This window comes from Micropterus salmoides, unplaced genomic scaffold (genome assembly GCF_014851395.1).
Source record: "Micropterus salmoides isolate LMB-PRFRI ecotype aquatic unplaced genomic scaffold, ASM1485139v1 Ms_hic_scaffold_12, whole genome shotgun sequence".
Lineage (NCBI taxonomy): Eukaryota > Metazoa > Chordata > Actinopteri > Centrarchiformes > Centrarchidae > Micropterus > Micropterus salmoides.
In genome coordinates, this window is record NW_024040263.1 from 15,714,908 (window position 1) to 15,728,959 (window position 14,052).

The following is a 14,052-nucleotide window of genomic DNA, read 5'->3' on the forward strand; positions in this document are numbered from 1 at the left end:
CTATCATTGCTTTTTGTGAAATATTGAACATATATACACACACTATCTTTATGTTGGCTTATCATATGTTTTTAATATAAAATCTTAGAAATTAGAAAAGTTAACTTAGTAACTACTAAGTACTTTTATTAGGTAAAATTATAAAGTGGCATGAGGGGAAAAAACTCCGGTAAAGTGCAAGTACCTGAAACTTATAGTACAGTACCCTTGAGTAAATGTACTTCGTTACTTCCTACCACACTACACAAATCTTAAATACTATTTTACTCAAATATGATCAACATGCAGAGAGTAAATACAAAAAATTTAGGATTAAACTGTTTTATTTTGTATGACGACAGGAAGCATATGGTCATCAAAAGAGGGTTGTTACACACCCACAGTTTCCTCACCATGCTGTCAAGTAAAAACAATGAAAACAAAAAATATATACACTTTGAGCATTACCAAATACTATTATTTTATAATATCTTGGTCCGTCCAGGATAATCTTGGCACCGTGAATAAATCAGCTGCATTTATTCAGAACATACTATTTGAATAAAGTCACTACTACACCATTTTGGCACAATGGCACTAACAATCCACATGCTTCTCAGCAGCTGCCTTGGCCACATCACCACAGAGAGAGAGGATTAAAAACTCTCCTCGCTGGCAGCACATACATTGCACATATGTCATTCACATCACTAATTAAATGCACAATATAAGTGAACTTGATGATACGTGTGAAGTGATTGTCGAATTACAAAACGTATGTAAAAGTTGGCACAAGTATAAGATGGCATGAAATTTACATCACACATTTCTACGGGGCAACATGTCCTCCAACCGCTTGCACGTAATCTTCTCCTCCTTGTGCATTTGACTTCATTTCAAGTCAAAAACCCTTTTCCCTGATCTTTACAGCAAAAGTATGTTAGAGATCAGAGAAAAGTTGGAATGACAGGACAGGGCTTGCTTCATCAAATTCTCTCTCCTCCATCTCTCTCTACCATTTTCTTTCTCCATCTTTAAGGTGTTGGCTCCCACTGGTGTCCTGGCAGCGCCCCTGTCCAGATGGCATGCCGCCCGCCTCGCCCTGCTCCTCCTCATCCTCTTGATCATATCAGGGCATTGCTATCATCATCTCTGCAGTTCACACTGGCCACTAGCGGGTGATGCCGGACTGTTTTGTTGCTCCACTTGTGGGCTTCTTGCAGCCCGGGCTCTAGGAAGTACAGGCATGCTCCGAAGCCTGCCAGCACCAAAACCGACACCAGCAGGTACAGGGGCACGAACCAGTCCAGGAACAGCCACGACATCACTGCTGTGAGAGTGAAGGGATGGTAAGGGTGGAGGAGACATGGGAGGAAAAGACATGACAGAGCAAGGGAACGAAGCGAGAGGAGAGATTTTGGGGAAGGGTGGACAAGCAGAGTTACCCTGTTATTTGAAAGTAATCCTCGCATACATTCTCTGTAGCCTACTCTCCAAAGGATGAGATATCACGCATGACTAACTGCAGCATCTCGGTATCATTCCTTAGAAAGCCTTCATGCTCTGACAGATGTAGGATGGGGCATAGGAATCAAGGCATTACACAGCCAGCTTCCAGCAGACAGCACGCTGTCTGTCATTGCTACTATCAGACAGATTTTTCATTTGCAAACACACACAGGTGGTGCATTCTAAAAATAGTGCTGTGGTAGTAAATAAAGCCATTGTGCTTACCTGCTAACGCTGCTGAATCAGTCGGTCTTTATGCGTTTGATTGTATGCGACGTGCTGCAACTAAGAGTCAAATCTTTCATTAGACTATCTCCAGCACGGCAGCTCCGACTGTTGCATGCGAGATGGCAAAAAACACAGGTGCTCTCCGAGAGGCACAAGAGACAGAAGCTGCATGCGGCTTCATTCTCCAGCTCCTGGCTCTGACGTTCAGAGGAGGGGTGGGGGTTGCCATGACAACACCCCTGCTGGTGGCAGGGAGGATGGAGGGAGTGGGAGGAAAACTTATATAACTATAATCTTTTTTGGGGGGGGGGGATTTGAGGGGTGGGGGAGGACAAGCCCTTCAGATGCCTCTCGATGCTCACCGCCTTTCTGCTTGCTGCGTAAAATCAGTTCCCCTCCATTTAACACCAAGGCCATCCCACAGTTTATGTGACATTGAGAGAGAGGGCACCATTTGTGGTGTGAGCTGCACCCCTCATATCTGCTCTGACTGACTGCAGCTGCAGTGTTTTATGGAGTCACTCCCTTGAGTAAAACGGTGGAAAAAAGATAGTTGGAACCAGCAAGACAAAATAAAAACTAAGACAAAAGCTAAATACAGAGAAGATGGCCTACATAATGAAAAGTTGTCAGAGGATGTCATCTCTTGTAATGACTGCCATTTTTAGCACATTCTGCACAAACATCAGATTCATGAAAAGCAGCCGAGTTAAACAGATCAGCTCCTAATGAAAAGCTCTGATGTTTGAAAACAGAAATGATGACATGACACGTCCTACCTGAACAGGCTACATGAAGAAATAACATTTTATTTTAACAGGATTGTAGGATTTTATTCAGTTTGGAGCTTTTACATATATTTTTCTGTCTTGAAAGGTGAAGCTGATTTGACTCAGATCTGCTTACAACATTGTAAAATAACATACATCACACTTTGTTGAGACGTGCACTTGATGACTGAAGAAACAAAAGTAGTAAAAAACATGAACTTATGAAGTGAAAACCACAATCATCAGCTTGAGGTCATGAACAGATGGCCAGACATTCTCCTTCAGCATATTTTGGTAGACAGCAGAATTCATGGTTCCATTTACCACAGTAAGTCTTCCAGGTATTGAAGTAGCAAAAACAGCCCTAGACCATCACGCTACCACCACCATATTTTACTGTTGGTATGATCTTCCTTTTCTGAAATGCTGTTACTTTTACGCCAGATATAATGGGACACACACCACCCAAAAAGTTCAACTTTTGTCTCATCAGTCAGAGTATTTTCCCAAAAGTCTAGGGGATCATCAAGATGTTTTCTGGCAAATCTGAGACGAGCCTTTATGTTGTTTTTGCTCAGCAGTGGTTTTCGTCTTGGAACTCTGCCATGCAGGCCATTTTTGCCCAGTCTCTTTCTTATGGTGGAGTCATGAACACTGACCTTAACTGTGGCAAGTGAAGCCTGCAGTTCTTTATATGTTGTTGTGGGTTTTTTGTGACCTCTTGGATGAGTTGTCACTGCACTCTTGGGGTAATTTTGGTCGGCCAGCCACTCCTGGGAGTATTCACCACTATTCCATTTTTTTCGCTATTTGTAGATAATGAATCTCACTGTGGTTCGCTGGAGTCCAAAAGCTTTAGAAATGGATTTAAAACTTTTTCCAGACTGATAAATCTCAATTACTCTTTTTCTCATTTGTTCCTGAATTTCTTTGGATCGCAGCATGATGTCTAGCGTTTGAGGATCTTTTGGTCTACTTCACTTTGTCAGGCAGGTCCTATTTAAGTGATTTCTTGATTAAGAACAGGGGTGGCAGTAATCAGGCCTGGGTGTGGCTAGAGAAATTTGAACTCAGCTTTCCAAAGATGTGATAAACCACAGTTGATTTATGTTTTAACAGGGGTCACTTTTTCACACAGGGCCATGTAGGTTTGGATTTTTTCCCCTTAATAATAAATTCATTTAATTTCATTTAAAAACTGCATTTTGTGTTTCCTTGTGTTGTTTTTGTCTAATATTTTAATTGGTTTGATGATCCAAAACTTTTCAGTAAAAGCAGAAAAAAAGAAAAAGAAATCAGGAACACCACTGTATAGTCTACACCTGTACCATGCATGTTGCCGTTTAGCCTTCTTTGCGATGACTCCCAGTCTGTTTTCTGCCGCCACAGTCACTTTTAACTCCCGTGTTACATTCAGTAACAGTTCCAGCCTATTATTGGTCCATGCAAAAAAAAAAAATCAGGTGTGGTTCTTCGTCTGTATTTCTTTATTCTTTCGCCAAATCTTCTGTAACTACGGAATAGACCATCTGCTACATGTTTACACCGGCACGCGCATGTCTAGTGTATATGAACAGCCACTAGATATAGACAGAGATCAACTCTGATACGCAGCTAAAAGCTGGTGTTAATGTAGATTGTATTTGTTTTAAAACTTTAAAAGTAGTGTGGATAGGGCGTCAGCCATTTACCTACATTTGAAAGACAAGGGACACTCTCTCAGTGACAACAAGGTACATATTTTAGACCGGGAGGACAGATGGTTTGAAAAATGTGTGAAAGAGGCCATTTACATTAAAATAGAGAGACCACTGAGGGCTAAGAGACCACTTATCTCCCACTTACAATGCTGTCCTTTCTTCCATTCCCAGGAGAGTGAACAAACACCCGTTCGACGACAGTCGTTCAAACTTGGCCTCACGTGACTCCAACAACCACAACGACTGCAGTATGAAGCGGTATCCATCACCTTGATAACGACCCCACAGAGCTTAAAATGCAGGGATTCCCTACCAGTCTGTCAGAAATTAAGAAGCCCCTCGGATGAGATATGCATGACAAACTGAAGTCTAACTGCCCTTGATTTTAACCTTCCTTGGACATTTAGATATGATTATTACTCAAGCCATCTGAACCTGTTCCATCTGAAGGCTCCTAATACACTAATCCAGAGGTTTTCAAAGTGGGAGGTAAGTGTCTTGCTCAGGGATCCCTGTACTATGCCTTTGATGTTCCCTTAAAGATATATTCTATCTATCTTGCTGTATATATTGTATTTTTGTGTTGATATTTTCGATTACTTCAAGCACAGTACCAGAGGTGGGCAACAATGTAAAGTTATGTTGAGCATGTGACAAAAACTTGAAGAAACTTTCTAACATTGTTCAACATATCAGGGTTGAAAAAAGTCCACTAACAGTAATTTGTGAATGACTGCTCTCAGGGAGATGAGACTTTAAGTGAGACATTTCTGTGTGTGTGTGTGTTGGTTATAACTTGTGTGTGTGTGTCCACAATGCTGGCAGCTGTGCGAGCACTTTGGCCCGCAGGAAGTCAGAAACAAACGGAGCGACGACTTCAGGATTATTGAGATGGACGTGATGGTCGCCTGATACCATCACCACCGTGTGCTGAGAGAGAGATAATAATGTTTACATTTGAGTAAAGTCATGGAAAAGTTGAAAATGCTACTCTCTCATTCAATGTGTTTTCAAAAACAACAAACTAAGCGTTTGGCAAAAGTTCACTTAGGAAGATCTTTTCTCTCATGTTTTGCCTTCCTTACTGTGTTGGTAAAATTTTGCTTTTTGTGTTGATTACTTTATATATATTGTATGTAAAGATATATTTTTATACAGTCTGATTTATATATCAATATTACATCCCTTTCTACTATCACTACCCTGTCTATTTATTGCTCATTGTTATCTCCTGCCTTCCTGGGCTGATGTTTAATGAAGATACTTGATGTAGATGAAATGTTATCACCTAACCCTAACCTAATCACCAAAGTCTTTCTTGCTGCTGACCTCTATAAATACTGTTAAACACTTCCAACTGATCTCTTATTATTGAAGTTGTAATCAGAAGCATTTAGCTGATGCACATACTTTATTCTATCCTTCAGTATACAATTTGCAGCACGTTGAGTGTGACTAGTCTCCTTTCTTCGAACAGCTTGTAGAGCATCGACCCTACGCAGGAGTATAAATCAAGCTATCACAAACTACAGTGACTCATGATAGCCTCACTGACATTGTAGTGTAGCCACAGATATATTTGTTCATTATGTGGTTGTTTTGTTGTTGTCCATATTGGTATGAAATTGTTTTAGAATTGCCTATATAGCCCACATGTTAATATCTGTTTGCTTGTATAATCTGTATATTGTTTTGTGAAACTGACGGACTACAGACTTTCTCACAGCAGACTTGTCATAGCAAGAAAAGCACAGGTGAAACAAATTTTGTTAACTATGGCTCAGTTCAATTAAGCCCTGTCTACATGTACATGGGTATTTTCAAAACCGTGACTTTTTCTATGCGGTTTGGCCATTTGTCCACACGTAAAAGCGGTATCAGGTCACTGACACTGAACACTTTTAAAAGCTCCTGCCAGGGTGAGGATTTTAAGAAACTCTGTTTGCAGTGTTGCCGTGTAGACAGTAATGCCGTATTCCAGACCGGTCAGAACTGGGAAATTTCCAACTTGAAATATTCGACTTCCACCCTCATTCGTGCATTTAAGTTGCATGTTGGTGCATGACGCTAAATGTAAACAATAAACATGGCTGACCGTGACAAACTTATGTTTCTTTGGCAAGTTAAACCCTCAGCAGTGCACTTGGTGTAAACTAAAAGGATGGCCATTTTATTAAAAACGTGATAAATATACGTTAGGCTACTCGCTAACTGTGTATCCTTCTAGCTGCATCCTCAAAAGTCAGAAAAAGTTGTTGGCTATATTTCCAAATGTTTTTTAAATTTGTCATTTTTAACATTTTCCTGAATAACCTTTGGGTAGAGAATATGACTTTCAGAGATTGTTTACTGCAACCAGCCACCTTATAACTTTGACAAAATATTCCTACATCAATTTACATGCATTTTATCAGTCTCTGATTGGCCAAAGTGACTTTATGGTAAGAGTCATATCGCCACCTGGTGGTTTGGCATGCTCTCGACAACGCTTGAAAGCATGTTTTTGCATTTTTATGCAGACAAAGGTTTTTTTTTAAATGGAGGAAAATCAGTGTACATGTGGACTAGGCTTAAGTGTCCCAGTAATGCTACATTCCAGACAACTCAGAACTCGAAAATTTCCAACCTCCAACTAGAAAAAGTACAAAGGAAAGCCACTCAAAGTCGGAGTTCCTACTTGTAAACTCGGGGCAACCATCCATCTACCGCAACTTCATGAAGAAGCAGTTGTCTGACAGAACACAACAATGGCAGCACCCATGGACGCGCATATTGTAAATGGTAAACCATCAACTAAAGGGCAAAGTAAAGAATATTTGCCTGTATTAAAACCATATCATATAGTAAAACACGCATGTAAATTGATGTCAACATATAGACTGATATCGATACTTTTATTGTCATTGTATATAAATATACAATGAAATGCTGTTTGGAGGTAACTGTTGAATATGGCAGCTTTAAAATAGCATATATGTATAAGCAATAAAAATATAAAAGAATAAAATCAAGCAATAAAACAGACATTAAAATGCATAGGCTATAACAGCATTGTAAAAATGAGGTAATGGCAATAAATAGTGCATGCATTTCATATTTAAAACCAACTGGTCACGGCCAAGCTTCCTTGATGAAGTGCATTTCAGTGTGCATTCTTCACAGATTGGCACAGATAGTATGCGCACATGAAAGCCATCTAAACTTTCAGCAGAAGGCAATTTTTGGGAAAAAGCTGTTCTTTAGACGGTTTGTCCCTGTCCTAATGATCTTCAGCCTGCCAGAAGGAAGTTTGGCAAACAGATGATGACCAGGATGTGAGGGGTCTCTGTTGATGTCCCTGGCACGTTTGAGGAGATGGCTAGAGTGGATATGGTTCAGAGGGGAGCTGTGCAGTCTTCAGTACCCTCTGGAAATCCTTCCATTCTTCTGCTGACCAGCTTGAGTACCACACTGTGCAGCAGTATGTCAGGATATAATGACATACCATCTTTACATTGGTAGAAGTTTTTCAGGAGATCTCGGAAGAGTTTTATGTGTCACAGTGTGGAAGAAAAGGCGCTGCTGGGCCTTCTTTACCAAGCGGGCTCTGTTCACTTTCCAGGTCAGGTCCTCAGATAAGTGCACTAACAGTAACATATTTGAAACTGGGCCCTCGCTCAACCTTTTCCCCATTTATGTGTATTCACGTGTGCTGGACTCTCTTACTTTTCCTTTGTCTTCTTGGTGTTGAGAATCAGGTCATTGACTTTGCACCATGCAACTAGACTCTCCACCTCCTCTCAGTTCACTGATTCCTCGTTGTTGGTGATTAGTCACACTATGACTGTGTCATCTGCAAATTTGAATACATTTTAAATTTGAATTAGAACTAGGGATGGGAGTACAGTCATGTGTGAAGAGTGAGTAAAGGAGTGGACTCATCCCTGTGGGGTACCAGTATAGATGATGATAGTGGAGGAGGTGAAATTGCCTATTCTAACTTGCTGGGGTGTACTATGTCTGATCCACAGACATAGGGAAGAGTTTAGCCCTAGTGAGTGCAGCTTATTGACTAATTTGCTTGGATTGATGGAATTAAAACTGAACTAAAGTCAACAAAGAGAGCATCAAAGAGCATCACTGCATAGGTGTTGGAATTTTCTAAGTGAGGAAGGCCAGTATGGAGTACAAGTTAAATAGCATTGTCTGTTGATCTATCAGCTTTGTAGGCGAACTGACGGTCCAGACTGGGAGGGATGCAGGCCTTGATGTTAGATAATATAAGCCTTTCAAAGTATTTCATGATTACTGGGGTAAGTGCAATGGGCTGGTTATCAGTTATACTGGTGACTGCTGAACTCTTAGGGACAGGGACAATGGGAGCAATTTTTAGACAGGCAGGAACCGTGGCTTGTCGTAGGGACTGATAAATATCTGTAAAGACCGCGGCTAGCTGGCTGGCACTTGCCTGCAGTAAGCGGTCTGGGACATTGTCTGGACCAGCTGCTTTTCCGATGTTGTTGTTCTGCAGGACCTGCCAGACCTGATATTGGTGGAGTGTGAGTTGCTCCTCCCCTCCGTGTGAGATGAAGATCATGGGTAGTTCTTTACTGGGACTATCCTCAAAGTGGGCAAAAAATGAGTTGGGTTGATCCGGGAGGGAAGATAGTGATTTGGTTTGTAGTCAGTGATTTTACTGATGCCTTGCCTCATAGTACAATGATTGTTCTCCTTAAAAGTCATCCTCAATGCGCTGTTTGTGTTTTTGTTTAGCATCTTTGATACGTCTTCTCAGGTCTGCCCTAGATTTCCTGTAGTCCTCTGTCACCTGATTGGAGTGCAGCATCTCTGTCTTTAAGTAGCACTGACACGCTACAGTAGAACCAGGGCTTCTGGTTTGGGGACACCTTAATGTTCTTTTTGACAATGACGGTGTCAATACAGAAGTTGATATATGCCAACACTGCTAAAGGGTAGTGCTCAATGCCTGAATGGTAAAAAAGCTTCCACTATGTGTCCGAGAAGCAGTCCTGTAATGCCAGTGTGATTGTGCGTCAGTCCAGATTTGCACAGTCTTCATGGGATGCTTGGGTCCACTGATATGGGGTTTGTTCGAAGGAGTCAAGAAGAGGGCTAGATGATGAGATTGTTCAAGGTGGGGTGATTAATGCATTTTATAGGCTCCCAGTATGTTTGTGTATACATGGTCAAATGTTTTGCCCTTCCTTGTTTTCGCTGTCTTGAGGTTGGAGTGACACAATAAAAACACGGTCCGGTAGTCTGCTGATGCCTCCAATGTTATTACGTGGCTGGTTACAGTAAACAATCTCTGAAAGTCTTTTCTGCACAAAAGTGATTCAAGGAAACATTATTGCTGAGAGTTCAAATGTCACTTGACAAAGAAACATCAGTTTGTTGGTCAGCCATGTTTTTTCTTTATGCGTCGCATAAACCCTGGAGGTCAAAAGTTGGAAATTTCACCTGGGAAATCCTGACCTAAAACTTTGACTGGAACGCAGCACAAGCCCTGCCAGTGAGCCAGCATGCACGATACCAGGGTCCTGGAAATAGCTCACTTACATGGCGTGCAGTCATATACAGTGTTATTATTGACACTTGTGCTTTTCCTGCTTTGACAAGCCAAAATGTCTGCTGTGAAATACATTAAAATCCCCCCCCCTGCTAAATGCTGACATTGCAAATTTAAAAAAATGCAGAATCTGATTTGGTGTGTGAACTCTTTAGTTCTACAATCTGCTTATTCTGACACTGAGTGTGTTATGATGGTGCTACTTTTAGATCTGTGCAGCTGTTTAACAACACATACACACACACCTGGCCAAAAAAACAGTAACATTGCTTGTTTTAGCTAGTTGGTACGGAGTGATTCAGGTTTGTCACACATGAGAAACACCATGAAAGCAGTTTAGTAACGTCACATGGATACTTTCACTTCTGAATGCTTAACCCCCAGCCTCCGGTTACCCTACAATGGATAAATCATTAAAAAAACTCACGTTTCTGTCACAATAGCCTTGGAGAAGTGCAAAGGTGCGTTTCTGTCTGTTTGATCCTGGCAAAGAGAAGCCTTTGTTTGCTCTAGAAAAACAGAGATTTTACAAGTTTCGTACGATGCACTTTGATTGTATTAAAGCACATTAAACTATTGGTGATTTATAAGTTTATAATGTAAACACAAGTTTCAGTGAAGGGTTTAACATCTTACAGAACTACAAGAACAGCTGCTTGAATCCTCGACTGCATCTCCAGACTCTGCTCCAAACTGATGTGCGCCATGTTTTTCTGGAAACAAAATTACACCTCTGGTGTAAAAAGTTAACAGAGATGCAGGAGAGAATGTGGGGGAAGGTTTGTTAGGTTAAAAGTGACTTACAAGATGAACACGCAGGTCTCTGGAGAACACAAAACCTGCTGAAGGGAAACACATTCAGCTGCCAGCAGATGAGAGGAAGCAAGGTGAGATTATTCCTCTCTGAGAGGAGAAGAAGAGATAAAGACGTACCTCCTTCAACTTGAACTAGGCCGCGCTCTAAAAGGATGCACACAGACTGTTTGGACAGAGTCGGGTTTGCAGTCAACATCCTGAAAGAAATGAAGCATTGACTGACTATAGACACAACCACTAAAAATCAAATAGCTGTATTTTATTTTCTTGTTTTCTATTTCTGCGTGATCAGAGGCATCATCTTTTTTCCCCCAACATATTCTTCTTTGTCGTCAAAACCTGACACTTGCATTACCCACAATGCAACTTGACCATTGACTATTCCTTCAGAGATCTGGTGTGTTATTCCAGCTTTATACAACCTTTTGTTTTTTACATATACAGTTTAACTTCCCAACACCTGTAAACAGGCAAACTTTGATGTGTATAATGTGTGGAGTTCCACTTTAAACATTGGCATAGTACCTCTCAATTGCCTTCTCATATGTGTAAACTCTTTTCTTCTCTTCTGTCTTTTTTTCAAACTGAAGCATCTCATCCATCCCCTGCCTCATCAGTTTGGACATTTCTGTCTGCAGGAAAAGACAAAGTCAAAACTACTGACAGGAGTGGAACATGAATAATATCATAATACTGCAGCAATACTTTTTCATTAATTTCCATGGACGTGGTTACTATTGGATCATCTTTCCTTAAAAGCTCATCAGTGCAGTGATAATATAAACTACTGAAGTACCACATCTATAAGGAAAAATCCAGAAGTGTCCAGCAGGACGACGGCGTCCACCATCTCAGGATACAGTGCGCTGAACTGTGGGAAAAACAATATAGACTATATATGATACAATGCAATAAAATACAGCAAAATATTCTCTGTATATTGTCTGAAAACAGTGAGAGGTTGCATGTAATCAATCTTAGTTACCGTTGCAGCGATGTTACCTCCTGTAAGGGAGTGAACATACAGTCAAAGCTTCCAATAAGATATCTCAAATAACCAAAGCTTGTTCCAATAAAGGAAAATAAATATTTACATTTACACCTTTACAGAGGTTTTATATTAGAAGGTGTGAAACAGCACAGTGTAAGTGTGGGACTCACCCATACTGTGGCCTATGATGGAGAATTTTGTCCACTGGAGATCTGTGGGAGTTATTTCACAGAAAACACCACATGAGCTTAAATCTAGTTTTCACTTCTTCCTGTACTTAACTGTCAAAGACATGCACCAGAGCCCTGAAGAGATCCGTCTGCGCGCTACAATGAGATCTGAGTGAAACTAAAACTTAAATTCACACACCGTCAACGATTCTGCGTACATCCGCCACGTATGCAGGAAATGAATAGAAAACTCCGACAGGACGGTGGGAGGACAAACCGTGACCTGCAATGTCCACCGCCACATATCTGCACTCTGAAAGGAAGGACAGAGGGATGAAACGACCAGGATCAACCTGGAGTTGTGTCAGCCGCAACAGGGGTCAGTCTTTTGTCTCACCTGTGATGTTGTTTCTTTTATTCAGCTATGTAAGCAGCATTGTCGGTTGGTGAGTCCACCACTTAGTTTCAGACTGAAATATCTCAGCAACTATTGAATCCTACAGACTTTGGTGATCCTCCTCTGTGCAATACTAACAACATTTCCATCAGCCTCAGCTGTATGTTGTGTTTAGTGCTAATAAGCAAATTTTAGCATGCTAACACACTCAACTAATATGCTCTAATTAGTTACAAACTGCTCAGGGATTACGGATGAAAATGTGCTATTTAGCTAACTCCTGTTCATTTACACTGAAGTCTATTTGCAATGTTGATTAATGTGCAAATAAAAATAAACATCAAAATACTGTTTCCTCCACTCTGTGGTAGTTTACCTTTGGGTAGAAGGGGAATGAGGGTGTTGAATGTACCACAGTTGTCAGCCCAGCCGTGCAGGCACAGCACAGGCCGACCGTAATCAGGACCCCAGACTTTACCCCTGATCTCTCCCCACGGCACTGGTATAGAGAGCTCTGAAACTGGACACACAACAGAGAACAACACAACCTCAGAAAGCATCTTAAAAATTAGGATCTGACAGATATTTACTAATATTTAAATTGACAGCTAGAGGATTTGACTAAATCCATCACTCCTGGAAAAACATTTAAACTCCATTTTGACTGCCTTATTATTGAGAAATACTACCTGCTTGTTTCAGTGTAGATGCCATTTTATCTGATGCTCCTGAGTTTATGTCTCGCCTACAAAGCTGAATATCCAGCAATATCAAAGTGGCTGCAATCTAATCTAAACAAACCTTGAAACAAACCCTGAAATGTCCACAAACAAATTAAACATGAAGGAGACCTCTGACCTTTGGAACCTAGAAGCAACACAAGGATTTTTATGCAACCACGGTCAGTCATCATCCACTGCAGATGGGTCTTTCTTTTCAACAAGCCAGATGGCAATGCTCTACTTTTATATGCTTTTGTTCCCTCAGTAACGCCTGCCAGGCAGTTCCTACAAGGACAATAAACCTGGGAAATTCGGTTCCTGGTGAGAACAACCCTGCCATTCATTCCTCTTCTTGTAACGAGATCGTCTCCTGAGTAAACTGCGCTGCCCCAACAAGCTCAACCAATCAGAGGTGTTTTGTATGAACCCAACAGTCTCTTCCTTTCACCACAACACTGAAGCTTTGTATAAACATCTGTTAACGTACCTACTTCTAATCTGTAAACACTGGATAAGTGGAAGAAAATGGATGGATACTACATAACATCCGCTACTTTTGCAAACTATTGGGAAACCATCAACAAACAGCAGAATCTTACCACATATGAGATAATCTGGACAGACGTAAGGAGGGATCAGCTGTTTCAAAGGTCTCAAAAAGATCAATAAGAAAACGATCACAACTGGATGTCCAAAGCTGTAATTTATAGCACCTTTAGCCAATGAAGAGGGCCTCACACAAAGAACTTGGAAATAGAGTCTGGCTTGGGAGTGTTTCTACTGAAGGGTTTAGTGGTTCCTTTCACTTAAATCCACTTCTGTGCAACAGAACAGTTTTTAACACTGTTTGGAAGTGTGTCAGATTAATATAAAGTTAATCTAAAGATAAGAGTTCAAAGTCGACATTGTGGAAAATATGCTTATTTGCTTTGTTCCCGAGAGTTAGATGGGAAGATCGATACCACTCATGTCTGTACAGTAAAAATGAAGCCACAGCCAGCAGTTAGCTTATCTTAGCATAAAGACTTTTAAAAAAGCATGGCACTGTCCAAAACTGTGCATGGCCAAGAAATAGTACCAGCGTAGAACCACGCCTGTTATATTTACATTTGGGTTTTTGCATAGATTTAGATATAACATGTTAATTTGTGAGCTTAGGTACTGGTAGGTGGATTTAGTTACTTTGGGACAGAGCCTGGCA

At 40.9% G+C, this 14,052-nt stretch overlaps 1 protein-coding gene across 9 annotated transcripts; it reads right to left on the minus strand.

Moving 5' to 3' along the window:
* Nucleotides 1-305: 305 nt before the first annotated feature.
* Nucleotides 306-13,188, minus strand: LOC119899168 (serine hydrolase-like protein). 9 transcript variants are annotated; one of them, XM_038713632.1, is made up of 12 exons: nt 12,988-13,180; nt 12,506-12,649; nt 11,932-12,045; nt 11,733-11,774; nt 11,557-11,576; nt 11,368-11,442; nt 11,097-11,203; nt 10,689-10,768; nt 10,560-10,597; nt 10,392-10,468; nt 10,183-10,264; nt 306-1,306 (listed from the first exon to the last, which is right to left on the minus strand). In XM_038713632.1, exons 1-12 carry the CDS (start codon nt 13,040-13,042, stop codon nt 1,304-1,306), a joined length of 837 nt encoding a protein of 278 aa, XP_038569560.1. In that variant the 5' UTR covers nt 13,043-13,180; the 3' UTR covers nt 306-1,303. The 9 variants fall into 9 exon arrangements, with proteins under 9 accessions (XP_038569560.1, XP_038569559.1, XP_038569554.1 ...); XM_038713631.1 differs by having other exon boundaries at nt 306-1,309; XM_038713626.1 differs by lacking the exon at nt 306-1,306 and adding an exon at nt 2,506-5,116 and having other exon boundaries at nt 12,988-13,171.
* Between the last annotated feature and the right edge of the window lie 864 nt (nt 13,189-14,052).